This window comes from Syngnathus scovelli, chromosome 11, assembly GCF_024217435.2.
Source record: "Syngnathus scovelli strain Florida chromosome 11, RoL_Ssco_1.2, whole genome shotgun sequence".
Taxonomy (NCBI): domain Eukaryota; kingdom Metazoa; phylum Chordata; class Actinopteri; order Syngnathiformes; family Syngnathidae; genus Syngnathus; species Syngnathus scovelli.
Genome location: NC_090857.1, coordinates 9290215 through 9306401, shown reverse-complemented (window position 1 = coordinate 9306401; position 16187 = coordinate 9290215). Strand labels below are relative to the sequence as shown.

General features: G+C 40.8%; 1 protein-coding gene across 1 annotated transcript; it reads left to right on the top strand.

Moving 5' to 3' along the window:
* The first annotated feature begins 3156 nt into the window (after positions 1-3156).
* LOC125977083 (myosin heavy chain, fast skeletal muscle) lies at positions 3157-15707 on the top strand. Its single transcript, XM_049733274.2, has 41 exons — positions 3157-3267; positions 3372-3421; positions 3501-3711; positions 3787-3930; positions 4003-4159; positions 4463-4490; positions 4815-4926; positions 5046-5138; positions 5231-5294; positions 5373-5471; positions 5554-5657; positions 5738-5876; positions 6197-6315; positions 6394-6543; positions 6625-6795; positions 6869-7172; positions 7300-7370; positions 7470-7557; positions 7643-7760; positions 8321-8444; positions 8542-8678; positions 8774-9029; positions 9096-9338; positions 9413-9589; positions 9673-9818; positions 9894-9984; positions 10076-10465; positions 10557-10683; positions 10794-10912; positions 10996-11192; positions 11268-11451; positions 11541-11706; positions 11806-11930; positions 12009-12317; positions 12537-12740; positions 12832-12957; positions 13429-13599; positions 14168-14272; positions 14540-14635; positions 15365-15496; positions 15586-15707. Exons 3-41 carry the CDS (start codon positions 3508-3510, stop codon positions 15604-15606), a joined length of 5811 nt encoding a protein of 1936 aa, XP_049589231.1. The 5' UTR covers positions 3157-3267; positions 3372-3421; positions 3501-3507; the 3' UTR covers positions 15607-15707.
* The last annotated feature ends 480 nt before the right edge of the window (positions 15708-16187 follow it).

The following is a 16187-nucleotide window of genomic DNA, read 5'->3' as shown; positions in this document are numbered from 1 at the left end:
CACTTTAAACTTTTTTATTCAGATCACAGTTATTTTGCGCATACGCTTTTTTGAATGTTGATACAGTCTGTCATTGGGTAACCGCCATTTTTTTTTTTAATGCTTGTCTTCATCAGGTAATCTTTGAGACACATGGATTTTAAAGTCGAAACACTACCAGACAATCCATGTTTTGGGCTCATGATTCATTTGATTATGTTCAAGACTACCTTACAAGTTTGTCGTTGGATGCGGACCTCCCGACTAGAGTTCATCTTCTGGCGGCTCTCTTAGGATTAGTGTGTGAAAAGACGGGAGCTTAAGGGGTGAGGAGGTGTGGTCTGACTTGATACTTTGAAGGCTGATGCTTGATTTAGATGACAACTGGCCTCACAGTGCAACCGGCTTGTTTAAAATTACACATTGACCCATGTGACACTTTGATCAAACAAGTCCGTCGATTGCATTCGTTCTTGAGAATGAAACACCTTTTTACAGATGGATTGATTTGCTGTCAATCACTGATGATCTGTGTCAACGATGTGTGGGAGGCCCTTTTAGTTGAGTGTCAGTGGCATCTTTGTAAACACCAGAGGGGCGTCAAATGGCAGAAGTGCAACACACTTCTTATGTTACTGACTTCTGTTATCAAAATGCGGCGGCACGTTAACACTCAGTGCGACTGTGCATTAAGACAGTCACACTTGCTACTGTAAGGGGATTTTTACAATGCAAACACTATAATGTTTTAAGGACTGTTGGATTATGTGTTACTTGTGTGTTTTGTTCTTAGTGAGGTTGTAAAACAGGCAATCCCTCTGTTCAGAAGAAGGTGAGACAGAGCATCACAATTATAATTACTGACAAAGGTGTGGATATTTATTTAACGGTATTGATTATCTCTTTGCTGGACCTTAAAATATAAAACTGAAATTCAATGTTGCATGTATTTCCTCACATACAGTGGTGCCTTGAGATATGAGTGACCCAGCTTGTGTGGTTTTTTTTTTATGATTTACAATCGGTTTATTTTTTTGACTTGCGAGCAAAAATGTAAGATATGAGCGCTGTTTGTTGACAGCTGCACACACCAAAAGGAGCAGCTCAATATCAATTGAGGTGAAGCAAAAAAAAGTAGCAAAAATTCTTTGTCTTTACATTCATTTTAGTTCCATTATTACAAATAAATAGTACATCTCTGCCTTATTAACATTAAAGAAAACCAACAACTAACCCTAACCAGTACATCTCTGCCTTATTAATGTTAAAGAAAACCAACTTAGACCAACTTACAATGAAGAAAAACTTTATTGACAGGTTTACTAGTGCATGAATTTGCCTGAAATAAAAATTGATAAATGACAGTGCCACCAACGTGCAATTACACTTTATTCTTGTATGGCAAAAAAAAAAGAAACTCTGTGCCCCACCAATGGCAAATTCATATCTCAAGGCACCACTGTCGTGATTACTAAACTACAGAAAGTTTTTGTTTAATATGATGTGTGTACTATGAATATTTTTTTGCTGAAAATAACAATAGTTTTTATTTTATTCTGTTGTTTTTTTGTATTTTCCGGACACTTAAATTCAGACCTAATTGTTTGTTCCAATTGCTCTCTTTGTTCCTTATTCCTTCCCACCGCAGACAGCAGTACTTGTAAAGTCCACTGTGAACTTTGCAGATGCCCTGTGAAGTGTATGTGCTAAAATATGTCCACTGTGACAAATGGTGGTATCAGATATAGTACTCTTGTAAAAATAATTACAACCTCCTAGGGATGAAGCTTTTTTTTTTTTTTAAATTCAAGTAGATAGAGGTTCCTATTTGAAGATGTGGTGTTTGTTTTTTCTCAGCCAAATGACAAGCATGCAATACTGTTCAGTAGAAATGACTATTGTCACTGTAACTCAAAATAAAGTAAAAATTCTTACCACAAAATGGAGAGGATTCCATTCCTGTTATGACAAAAAATAGGTTAGATAGGAATAGAAAATGTGTTTGAAAAAGTCAAATTGAACTGCAGTATGTTGTTTGAGGAATTTTAAAGCACTTTCATGTACCAAGGTTATTATCTAAAGATTTTTCCACAGACACAAAAAATGAAAATCTCACAAAACACACACATAGACTAAATCATAAAACAGATTTCTTAATTTCATTTCTCTTCCCATCACTTTCTTCATCAGGAAATAGTGGCTGCTTTGCACTAACAAGCAAACAACATTGCTTATTATTGACAATACTATAAACACAAAAATATCGTTAAGGATGTAATATTTAGCATTTTACTTGATTGATACATAAAAGTTCCATCTTATCAATCAAAACTGCACATCGTTGTCCATCCAGTGTTGAATAACTGCAGCTTACCTTTTCTCATGTCTCTCATCTTCTCCAAACAACTGTCAAAGTATTGCGCTGATCAAAAGGAAGACACAAACATCAGTAACTCAGATGCACTAACCTGAAGCAAGAATAAGAAGCTTCTGGACACTTTTCCTCTGGGGTGCTGAAATACAGCTGGCGTGTAATTAGCAGAAGCCTTCAATGAATTTATAAACAATTGGAAGAGTAACCTCTTGGGCATTTGTGAATTGTGCATGCTATTTGTGTTAAATCCCAATAAGACCGTATAGATGAGTCCAGACATATAGAATATCAAATTTTATTGCAACCTAATCGCAGCACATGGGGATATTTGTGTAGGCTTTTTGGTGTCCTCTTTCTTTTGGAGAGAAAGCACAACAACATAATGTCCCATAATGGAATCTTAAATTAGCCCCAACCGAGCGCTTGGCCGCTGTGTGCAGGAGATGTTTCAAACAATGTCATTGCCAAATGTCTGTTTGATGAGATAGCGTTGTCATTTGCTGCCCACAATGAACAATGCAATGTCAACAATGAAAATGCTTTGCTGTAAGTACAGAAAGCCATTAAGCAAAACCAGGTTATTAACTTTTTGCTATTTCTGTTATGTCAAATCTTTCGGACAAAAACATGCCAAAAATGTCAACTGATTATAAGAGCTCAGAATCTGTTCAGGTTGCAATTCTTTTTCCCTGGACAGGAATGTGCAGTTTTGTTTTTCTTTCAGATGGCTTCCCCAACTCATCATCACAACTGGCGCGATGATGAGGTGGGGAAGCCATCTGATACCATTCTTCCAAGACAAGCTCATTGACCTAAACTGGAGAGCTGCTCCTCCTTGGTGGCCACAGATAACAGTATAAAAGTCCAACGCTCAGGCGCTTCCAAAGGTTTGGACTGATAGGCTGCCAACCAAGGTGAGCGTTGTGTTCTTCTCTTCTACTCAAATTTGACTGATGATGTAAAGATTTTCATGCATAAATACGACCAAAAAATGACTTTATTATTCTTTTCCTGTTAGAGTACTTTACTATCTATAGTACACAGCAGCTGCATCACAGCAGGATAAAGGTGCGTTTGCAATCATTTGTTGTTAAAGTTATTGTAAATATGCAAGCCATTCATCCATCTGTATTTTTTCTTCTAAAAGAGGCACCATGAGTGGGGACCCAGAAATGGAGTGTTTTGGCCCGGCGGCCATCTACCTCCGCAAGCCAGAACGAGAGAGACTTGAAGCTCAAAACACTCCCTTTGATGCCAAAACGGCCTACTTTGTGGCTGAACCCACCGAGGTTTATGTGAAGGGTAAACTGATGAAAAAGGAGGCGGGCAAAGCCACAGTTGAAATCAAGGGTGGGAAGGTAAAACAAATTCAAGATATTCTTCATATACTCATTTATTTCATTCCTGCTGTGTCTTTTGGGATTTTGCGTCAGAATCTCACTGTCAAAGAGGAGGACATCTTCCCAATGAATCCACCCAAGTTTGACAAGATTGAGGACATGGCCATGATGACCCATCTCAGTGAGCCTGCTGTGCTGTATAACCTCAAAGAGCGCTACGCAGCATGGATGATCTACGTGAGTGGGAACTATTTGTCACCCCCAAGTTGCTGAAAGACGCGTTGGTAATAATCCCTGATCTCTCAACAGACCTACTCCGGGCTGTTCTGCGTCACTGTCAACCCCTACAAGTGGCTGCCAGTGTATGACGCGATTGTCGTATCAGGGTACAGAGGCAAGAAGAGGATTGAGGCTCCTCCCCACATCTTCTCCATCTCTGACAACGCCTATCAGTTCATGCTTCAAGGTATCATTTAGTAGCATTGGCTTTATGTACAATGTACATCCTTGTACTATATCCAAATTATTTATTATTTAGGATAATATAAAAAAAACTTTTGAGCTCTTAAACATTGTATGGTTCAAGTCCTCTAGCTATCTAAGGTTGGTTATTAACTTGTGAAAATAGAAGTTGACGTGAAGTTGACGAGTGATGGACTTATGAGGTTTGCACTCAACAACAGGACTTGACAATTGTACTAAATTTAATAAAAAACACATACGATTAGAAAAAAATTAATTAACCTGTGTAACGTCATTCTTTCCACAGATCGGGAGAACCAGTCAATTCTGATTACGTAAGTCAATTTTAATATTGTATTTTGATATACATTGATTTGGGCCTTGAGCTATGAGTCACCCGAATTAGATGTCTTATGAGCACTTTGTGGTGGTTGTAAATTCAAATATTTCGCAGATATCCTTTTACAATAAACATAAAACAATGAGGCTCACACAATGTGCATTTAAAACAACCAAACTATGTTGCGTTGAGTTACCTGCTAGCTTGATGCTAACATGAAAGGAAAATCCCAAAGACATGCTAACGTTAATGTTGATAGTCACAGGAGTTATGTTGATACTTTATCTGACTTGCATTTCTCCATATATCTTTGTTATAGCGGAGAATCTGGTGCAGGAAAGACTGTGAACACCAAACGTGTCATCCAATACTTTGCAACAATCGCAGTGGCTGGAGGAAAGAAGCAAGAGCAATCAGCTAGTAAAATGCAGGTAATGTATTTTGATATAGATATATATAAAAATGCAATATATCAGAACACATCATGCATGGTATGTAAAAAATACTGTATATACATAGTAAAGTCCAATTGATGTCTGGCTATTTTAAGGGCTCGCTGGAGGATCAAATCATCGCAGCAAATCCCCTGCTGGAAGCTTATGGTAATGCCAAAACTGTGAGGAATGACAACTCATCTCGCTTTGTAAGTTTTTCTTTGCAAAACCATTCCTATTTAGAATAGACACTGTTGTGAAAAGATTTTTTTCCTTAAATTTTACCGGCATTCTTCTGTAGGGTAAATTTATCCGAATCCATTTTGGAACAACTGGAAAGTTGGCTTCTGCAGATATTGAAACATGTAAGGATGCTGTCCAAAAGGTTTTACTGCTGGAGGAAACTATTTTGAACTAACTTTATATCTTGTCTCGTTATGCAGACCTGCTGGAGAAGTCTCGAGTAACTTTCCAGCTGTCTGCTGAGAGGAGTTACCACATCTTCTACCAACTCGCAACTGGCCATAAACCTGAGTTGTTGGGTTAGTAGCACTTGGAACGTACATCTTTGGACATTGTTTACTTTTCCGTCAATGTACTAACTGAATCACAAACATTTTTCAGAGGCTCTGCTGATCACCACAAACCCTTACGACTATCCCATGATCAGTCAGGGTGAAATTACTGTCAAGAGCATCAATGATGTTGAGGAGTTCATTGCCACTGACGTGAGTGCTATGAATATTGCGAAACATCATAAGTGTATTTTGGCATACTACATTGGAGACAACTCTTGTCTGTGCTTCAGACTGCCATTGACATCCTGGGCTTTACTGCAGAAGAGAAAGTGAGCATTTTCAAGCTAACTGGAGCTGTGATGCATCATGGAAATATGAAGTTCAAGCAAAAGCAGCGAGAGGAGCAAGCTGAGCCTGACGGCACTGAGGGTAACGCTTAAACACATTTGCTTGACTGTCATAAGAACCCACAAATTATTTCCCAGTTGCCTCTAAATTGTAGTTTGAACCCCCCAAAAGAGCACCAGGCTGTCTCCAAACATTTGTCTGCTACTGTATGTTAAGAGCCTTCATCCATTCCTTTTATGTTCTCCAGTTACATTGTGTATGAAGGGATGTTGATGGCATTACAAGGGATATCTTTCTCAGCAGATGGGTCTTTGCATAGCCCCTGTGGTATGCACCCAAATATTACCAACAGATCCTTGGCACATGATATCATAATCTTTTGTGCTCTCACTTTTCGTCAGTGGCCGATAAAATCGCCTACCTCATGGGCCTCAACTCTGCTGATATGCTCAAGGCTTTGTGTTACCCAAGAGTTAAGGTCGGCAATGAAATGGTGGTTAAAGGTCAAACTGTGCCTCAGGTAATTTTGGGGATGTGTGCTACGCATTCAAGAAATGAGTCCAAATGGATCTTTATGACGATGTTTCTTGACTTCTAGGTTCACAATGCCGTTATGGCTCTCAGTAAGTCAGTCTACGAGAAAATGTTCTTGTGGATGGTGGTCAGAATCAATGAGATGCTCGATACTAAGCAACCCCGAAACTTTTTCATCGGTGTGCTGGATATTGCTGGATTTGAAATTTTTGATGTAAGTATAGTACATACAATCTCGAAACCTTGGTCAGAATTCCATCCACTTCAAAACTGTTTTTTGTTTTTAATGTGACAGTTCAACAGCTTGGAGCAGCTTTGCATCAATTTCACCAATGAGAAACTGCAACAGTTTTTCAACCACCACATGTTTGTGCTGGAACAAGAGGAGTACAAGAAAGAAGGAATCGAGTGGGAGTTCATCGACTTCGGTATGGACTTGGCTGCCTGCATCGAGCTTATTGAGAAGGTAAACGAGAAAACCATCCAAACTCGGAAATAAGTGCATTGACGTGATAGTAAAAGACAAAATGTCCTTCCAGCCAATGGGAATCTTCTCCATCCTTGAAGAGGAGTGCATGTTCCCCAAGGCTTCAGACGTCACCTTCAAGAACAAGCTGTACGACCAGCATCTTGGCAAAAGTGCCCCCTTCCAGAAGCCAAAGCCGGCCAAAGGCAAAGCTGAGGCCCACTTTGCTCTTGTTCACTACGCTGGCACTGTTGACTACAACGTCAACGGCTGGCTGGACAAGAACAAGGACCCCCTGAACGACTCAGTTGTTCAGCTCTACCAGAAGTCTTCAATGAAGCTGTTGGGTCACCTGTATTTGTCTCATTCATCTGACGGTACATATTTCTACTATAATAACACAAAGGTCATTTGCTTGTCAGATGTAACGATATGTCAGAAGGGGATCTTAAAAGGTGCTCAGCATTAAGAAATGAATGATGTCAAGGTTTAAATTCTTTACAGAGGCAAAAGGTGCAAAGAAAGCTGGCAAAAAGAAGGGCGGTTCATTTCAGACGGTGTCAGCTCTCTTTAGGGTAAGCTCAATTAAAAAAAAATCATGTCGCACAAGATAAATCTTTCGTCCAGTTATTATTACTATGCAAACAAATGAATGTTTTTTTTTCCAATTTCAGGAAAATTTAGGAAAGTTGATGACCAACTTGAGAAGCACTCACCCTCATTTTGTGCGTTGTTTAATTCCCAATGAGACAAAAACACCAGGTGAGTCCAAAAGTCTGCCATCACTATACTCAAGCACATAAGAACTGACTTGGCGGCTTTACATCGGTCACATTGAATTTTTAAGGTCTTATGGAGAACTTCCTGGTCATCCACCAACTGCGTTGTAACGGCGTGCTGGAGGGTATCAGGATCTGCAGGAAAGGGTTCCCCAGCAGAATCCTCTATGGTGACTTCAAGCAGAGGTACTGGAGCTTGTCAGTGGGCCTGTCAGGAACAGATGGAGCAGGGCTTGGACCAGGGTTTATTGACGAAAACAAACTAACAGACTCGGTAAACTGACACAACTTACTAACAAAACCAACAACAGGACTGACCGACAAAGACGTGAAACAAAAAGACATGAAGATCCGACGGGGAGTGAGGGGCAGACAGGACTTAAATACACGACAGGTAACAAGAGGCAGGTGACTGTGATGAGAACATTGATTGTGAGTTGACACAGGAAGGGAGGGGCGAGTACACAGCCGCGGACAGAAACCATGACAACCTACATGTAAAATAACCAGGGACGAGTCGTGACAGGGCCAAAAACACTTCATATACGCAAAAGCTAGCTAAATGGTAGTAGGCCCAAACTACAACTAAATGTGTCTCATTATTTTGTGTAGTTGAGGTTACAACACTTTCATCAATTGATTGATTGATTGATTGATTGATTGATTGATTGATTGATTGATTGATTATTGGTGATATTTTGGATCACATTGGCTGTGTTTTGAAACTTACAACTGCATTCATTCAGGTACAAAATATTGAACGCTAGCGTCATCCCAGAGGGACATTTCATCGACAACAAGAAGGCCTCAGAGAAACTTCTGGGCTCCATCAATGTTGATCACTCACAGTACAAGTTTGGCCACACCAAGGTGAGGTTTTGGTTTTGGTGAACTTTGTAGCATAACGACATCTTGTGGTAATTTGACCAAACATGGTTTGGATCTGAACCTATACACCAATCAACAGGTGTTCTTCAAAGCTGGACTGCTGGGCACACTGGAGGAAATGAGAGATGAGAAACTGGTTCAACTGGTGATCATGACTCAGGCTCTGTGCAGAGCCTACGTCATGAGACGGGAATTTGTTAAGATGATGGAGAGGAGGTATATGATGCAGTCGATGGAAATTAATGTTTTGAAGCAGAAATGGGCTCAGAGCTCAGTCAAACAAATTCACCCAATTTTTTTTTCAATGATAGGGAATCTATTTACTCCATCCAGTACAACATCCGCTCATTCATGAATGTCAAACACTGGCCATGGATGAAGCTCTACTTCAAGATCAAGCCTCTGCTTAAGAGTGCAGAGACTGAGAAAGAGATGGCCCAAATGAAAGAGGACTTTGAGAAAACCAAGGAGGACCTCGCAAAGGCCTTGTCCAAGAAGAAGGAACTGGAGGAGAAGATGGTTTCTCTTCTGCAGGAGAAGAATGACTTGCAGCTGCAGATTCAGTCTGTAAGTGAAACAAGTCAAGATGTATCACTGTGAAGATTGTTTACATTTTGCCTATCACGTCTTCAGGAAGGTGAAACTCTTGCCGATGCAGAGGAAAGGTGCGAGGGGCTGATCAAAGCCAAAATCCAGCTTGAAGCCAAAGTCAAAGAGGCTTCTGAGAGGCTGGAGGATGAGGAGGAGGTGAACGCTGAACTGACAGCCAAGAAGAGGAAGCTGGAGGACGAGTGCTCCGAGTTGAAGAAAGACATCGATGACTTGGAGCTTACCCTGGCTAAAGTTGAGAAGGAGAAGCATGCTACGGAGAACAAGGTTGGTATATAATTCATCTTAAATGGAGTCTATGCTCTTTGCAAATACCTAAAACCCAATAAAATGTGATGTAGGTTAAAAACCTGGTTGAGGAGATGGCTTCTCAAGATGAGACCATTGCCAAGTTGTCCAAAGAGAAGAAGGCCCTCCAAGAGTCCCACCAGCAGACCCTGGATGACCTTCAGGCAGAGGAAGACAAAGTCAACACTCTGACAAAGGCCAACTCCAAACTGGAGCAGCAAGTGGATGATGTGAGACTTGTTTTTCATATTTTAAAGTTGGGTAAGGAATGTCTTCAATTTCATTAATCTTACCCAACATGCAAACTCACTAGCTTGAAGGATCCCTGGAGCAAGAAAAGAAGCTCCGCATGGATCTTGAGCGATCCAAGAGGAAGCTGGAAGGAGATCTGAAGCTGGCCCATGAAACCATCATGGATCTGGAAAACGACAAGCAGCAGTCTGATGAGAAAATCAAGAAGTATGTGAGAGTCACCGTTGAACAATTTTCTGTGTGTTTCATACTTGTCTAATCCAAAAAATATATATTACTAAGGAGGGACTTTGAGATGAGCCAGCTTCTTGGCAAGATCGAGGATGAACAGTCAGTCGGGATTCAGCTTCATAAGAAAATAAAAGAACTGCAGGTAAAATGAAATGTAACAGTAATGTTTGCATTGGAAATCATTTGATTTAGTTTTGTTGTCATTCACAATCATGATTTATATCCAATCATAGGCCCGCATTGAGGAGCTTGAGGAGGAGATTGAAGCCGAGCGGGCCGCTCGCGCCAAGGTGGAGAAGCAAAGGTCCGATCTCGCCAGGGAACTCGAAGAGATCAGCGAGCGACTCGAAGAGGCCGGCGGTGCCACCTCGGTCCAGATCGAGATGAACAAAAAGCGTGAGGCCGAGTTCCAGAAGCTGCGTCGCGACCTGGAAGAGTCCACCCTGCAGCACGAGGCCACCGCCGCGGCTCTCCGCAAGAAGCAAGCGGACAGCGTGGCTGAGCTTGGCGAGCAGATCGATAACCTTCAGCGGGTCAAACAGAAGCTGGAGAAGGAGAAGAGCGAATACAAGATGGAGATTGATGACCTCAGCAGCAACATGGAGGCCATTGCCAAATCCAAAGTAAAGTTGACAAACAACTAAGCATAAGATCAAATCTATAACCAATCATCGTTGAATCAGTAACCTTGTTTTGTTTGTTTTGATTTTGTAGGGAAACTTGGAAAAAATGTGCCGTTCGCTGGAAGATCAATTAAGTGAATACAAGTGCAAGCATGAAGAGCACATGCGTCAATTTAATGACATCAATGTCCAAAGAGCAAGATTGACGACTGAAAACGGTGAGTCAAAAATGGATTGCACTTGGAAAAAAAAAGGAAAAGCTTATATATAGACACACATCCTTCTAAAGGTGTTTTAGAAGTGGTCCAACATTATTTTTTCCTTTCAGGGGAAATTGGTCGTCAATTGGAGGAAAAGGAGTCTCTTGTTTCCCAGCTCACCAGAGGCAAGCAGGCCTACATACATCAAATTGAAGAGCTCAAAAGGGCCCTGGAAGAAGAAACAAAGGTGTTGTGGTGTTGTCTTGAATGTGTCATACATAGTGTTTGTGTATTTCTTAGCCACAATTATCCTGTTGTTGTTGTTAAAAGTCCAAGAACGCCCTGGCCCACGCCGTTCAGTCCTCCCGTCACGACTGCGACCTGCTCCGAGAGCAGTACGAGGAGGAACTGGAGGCCAAGGCTGAGCTGCAGCGAGCCATGTCCAAGGCCAACAGCGAGGTGGCTCAGTGGAGAACCAAATATGAGACGGACGCTATCCAGCGCACTGAGGAGCTTGAGGAGGCCAAGTGAGTCCTGACAAGGACACCACTGAGCAAATAATGGTTCATTACTGAGATCTTTGCAAAAAAAACTTTCAACAGGAAGAAACTTGCTCAGCGTCTCCAGGACGCAGAGGAGTCCATCGAGGCGGTGAACTCAAAATGTGCCTCACTGGAAAAGACCAAACAGAGGCTGCTGGGTGAAGTGGAAGATCTGATGATTGATGTGGAAAGAGCTAACGCTCTGGCTGCCGCCCTCGACAAGAAGCAAAGGAACTTTGATAAGGTCATCTTATGATTCATCCAGAACATAAGGCAGTTTTTTTTTCAATATGAGCTGACTAAAGGCGCTTCTTTGTTTTTGTATTTGTTCAGGTTCTTGCTGAGTGGAAGCAGAAATATGAAGAGAGCCAAGCAGAACTTGAGGGAGCTCTAAAGGAAGCCCGTTCACTTAGTACTGAGATGTTCAAACTGAAGAATTCCTATGAAGAATCTCTGGACCACCTGGAGACCCTGAAGAGGGAGAACAAGAACCTGCAACGTATGTTGATTTGTGTGTGTGTGTGTGTGTGTGTGTGTGTGTGTGTGTGTGCGCACGCTTTCCCTAAAAGATGTTTATTTATTTATTTATTTATTTCAGAGGAAATTACCGATTTGACTGAGCAGATTGGAGAGTCCTCAAAGACAATTCATGAGCTGGAAAAAGGCAAAAAGATTGCCGAGACTGAGAGAGCCGAAATCCAAACAGCTCTTGAGGAAGCGGAGGTACTCAAAATGACACACATACACTTGAGTCTAATCATAAATCTTAACTGTGCAAAACAATTTCCTAAACCATCACAGGCCACACTGGAGCACGAAGAATCTAAGATCATTCGTATTCAGCTGGAGCTCACCCAAGTCAAGAGCGAGATTGACAGAAAGCTTGCGGAGAAGGATGAGGAGATGGAGCAGATCAAGAGGAACAGTCAGCGTGTGATTGAAGCCATGCAGACCACTTTGGATGCTGAGATCAGGAGCAGGAACGATGCCTTGAGAATCAAGAAGAAGATGGAGGGAGACCTGAATGAGATGGAGATCCAGCTGAGCCATGCCAACCGCCAGGCATCTGAAGCTCAGAAACAGCTGAGGAATGTCCAGGGACAACTCAAGGTACAAAATGAAATACAGTCTGACAGTGGCGAAGCTAGAGGGGGGGTCTAAGGGGCACTGGTCACCCCTGTAACATAACAGATTATTGGCTTTTGGCCTGATAATTGAGTTTTTAGTATTTTCCGATTCCTTTGGTCTTTTTTCAAATTTCTTCCACGTAACAGTAGCATATATAAAAATATTGTTTTCTCAGCAGAAGCTTTATTGTCTTGAATCCAGGATGCTCAGCTACACCTCGATGAAGCTCTGAGGGCTCACGCAGACATGAAGGAGCAGGTTGCCATGGTGGAGCGCAGGAACAACCTAATGCTGGCTGAGATTGAGGAGCTCCGAATTGCTCTGGAGCAGACGGACAGAAGCCGCAAAGTGGCTGAAGCTGAGCTGGTGGATGCCAGCGAGCGTGTGACGCTTCTGCACTCTCAGGTAAACACTTCACGAAGACAAGCCGACATCCAAACAATGGTGGACATTATAGAATAGCTGGATAGCGAATCTTTGGCAATTCTTTCTTCAGAATACCAGCCTGATCAACACCAAGAAGAAGCTGGAATCTGATCTGGTTCAGGTCCAGGGTGAAGTGGAGGATTCTATCCAGGAAGCAAGGAATGCTGAAGAAAAGGCTAAGAAGGCCATCACGGATGTAAGCAGCAGCTGACACTGTTTTAATCTACACTTATTAGTCATGTCTGAGGCAATTATTTAATTTAAAGAAAAAAAAAATGATACAAGAAAGTGGAAAAAAGGCTGAAAATAATTTTCAGCCTTTTTTGTATACAGTCATGAGCAATGTTGTTAAGGTTGATTACAAATGATAGCTTTTAAAATGGATTAAAAGACAATATTTTTTCAATATTTTAAGGCTTTTGATACGAATAATTATCAGCGTAAAAACAATGGAAAAGGCATATGATTTTTTTAAATATTATTTAATTCACTTTCCTTGCTCACAGTCCCTTTTCCACTTTTGCCATTCAAAAAAATAACCATTCAACTAATCCGAAATTAAAATTTGAAATAAATTGTGTTAAATGACCTTAAAGTTGAATAAATGGTTAATGGTGCTCATTTGCATATTATATTACTCTTGTTGAAACGACTACGCCATGTGTAGGCTGCCATGATGGCAGAGGAGCTGAAGAAGGAGCAGGACACCAGCTCTCATTTGGAGAGGATGAAGAAGAACCTGGAAGTGACCGTCAAAGATTTGCAGCACCGCCTGGACGAGGCAGAGACTCTGGCTCTCAAGGGGGGCAAGAAGCAGATCCAAAAACTCGAGGCTCGGGTAGGTTAACACGAAACAAAAAATATCCTAACATGTGGTGAATAGTTTGAAATACTGCAAATTGCTATGTTTTTTTTTTTTTACTCCTTTATAAGAGAAATCCCCACTCAGGAGTTTTGTTTAGAATTTCAAAAACATTTACACACAAGTGGAGTTCTGCTTCCCAGCTTGAATTCAAATTCGCCTGGCACCGTTTTGTGTGCTCTTTTGCACTTTGAGGCGCGCTATTTAAAGAAGCAAAGAATCAGCCAATGAAATTCATCTCAAATTTTATAAGCAGGCTGACTTCCAATTTAAGTTGTAACTTCATTTGCATATGCTCCTCCCTGTTTACGCCTAGTTAGTAGATCAACTTCCACGTTTATTTATATGCACAATCAAACGCAAACTCGTCAACTGGCCAACCTTCCCCCTACTCGCCAAAATCACACGGCAGCCCGCCAGGCCTCGCACATATCTAAAACACACATGCTGTCCCGTCTTTTCTATACATTTATACATTTATATATTTTTAGTTGGTATTCAATTATTTGTTGTTTTGCCAAATGATGTTTTTTTTGTGGTCAAGGTGAGGGAGTTGGAATCAGAGGTGGAGGCTGAGCAGAAAAGAGGCGCTGAAGCCATCAAGGGTGTCCGCAAGTACGAACGGCGAGTGAAAGAGCTGACTTATCAGGTAATTTATGATTTACTGTATAACGGGCTGGATGTAGAACACGTTTGACACCTCTAGAGGGCAGAAATTACTCTTCCAAACCACTACTACGAATAAATTCACTATAAATAACCACCTGGATGCTGTTTATTAAAACGCTACATTTGTAATAATGCACATTTGAGAAATGTTATGTGACGAGCTATAGTCGACATTCTTCTGTCACAATTGCGTCGACAAAAACTCTCTTGCTAGTCTTAAATGTACCATCTTGTGTGCCACCTTCAGACTGAAGAGGACAAGAAGAACATTGCAAGACTTCAAGATCTGGTGGACAAGCTGCAGCTGAAAGTCAAGGCCTACAAGAGGCAATGCGAGGACTCTGTAAGTGCTGCAAATTTAAATATTAACATAGATAGTAGTTTTAGTGAAGACTAGTGAAGTGTGAATATGTGGTCAGTTGTCTTCATGTATCCTGTGGCTGGCGACCAGTTCACAGTGTACCTCTGGTGCCCCATGTGGTGGAGAAAATGGATGTATTTCTCTTTTTAAAATTAGATTATTTATAATCAGTTAGATTCTAATTAATTAAAGAAACTAATTAATTAAACAACAAAATAAATCTTAAATGTAATGTTTTAGTTCCTATATTTTTCCACCACATAATAATTAACAAATTATTTAAAATGTATATTATTTAAAATAGATGTAAATGTACATGTAAAAAAATATTTTACAATTTTCCACATTTCTGTTTAGATTAAACACGTAACCTATTGCTTGAGAAGATTTTTTGGTGATCGGGTAAATTAAAACAAATCAAACAAATACATAACTTAAACAAAAATTAAGCTAATTACACATGTAAGAAAGTTAGAAGGTCTAACTTAAAAACTTAAGGACTTAAAATCAATAAATACATTTTAATGAACCAATTGGATGAACTGCACTGCAAGCATCAGAGTGAGGGACTGCAGAGCATAGTCCAAACTTGGTTGGGGCTAGGGTTAGAGCTAGGGCTAGGGTTAGGGCTAGGGTTACCGCTAGGGTTAGGGCTAGGGTTAGGATCATGCAGCTTGACATTATTGCACTTGTGAACTCTATCATCTCTAGGAGGAGCAGGCCAACTCCCACCTGACCAGGTACAGGAAGGTTCAACATGAGATGGAGGAAGCTCAGGAACGAGCCGACATCGCCGAGTCGCAGGTCAACAAGCTGAGGGCCAAGAGTCGGGACTTTGCCAGGGTATGTTTGCTTATTTTCAATGAGCCCAAGAGTTGAATCATCAACATTTGACTTCAATGCCTCATCATTTCTTCTCTGTTCTTTTAAAGGGAAAGGATGCTGAAGAATGAACATTAGTCACAATAAGTAAGACACAGCAAGAAATCATAAAATATGGTATTTTTGTCAAATGTGTCTCGTGTGTAACTTAATAAATTTGCCAGCAATTGGATGACCTTTGATTTGTTTGTTGTGTTTGTTGGGGCAAGATGGACAATTAATTCAAATGCCTATTTCATATATTACATCGATTACGAATACATCATTTGGTTTTGTGGGTGGGACTAAATGTGAAAAAATATATAAAGTAAAAAGACATTCATTCATCGAAGTATATATGTTAGGCAAGCTCCCTAGTTCCAAGATAATTTATACAGTGACAACGTGTCAGCTGTAGTATGTATCAAGCCTCCAAAATAACCCGGCGCTTCAAGTGTTGCCCGTTACCACCCGAAAGACGTCCAGGTTAAGGCGACTGTAAATCTTACGCGCGTGGTGTTAATGTTCGTGTCAGTCAAGTGATCTGACAGTTTGTCTTTGGACGTATGTGAGCTATGTCAAGGTCCTGTGATAAAAATAGACCCAATAGTAGCTCATTAGAATGTCAATTGCAGGTAGCTTATTCTTTGACAAATATATATTGATGAAAAGC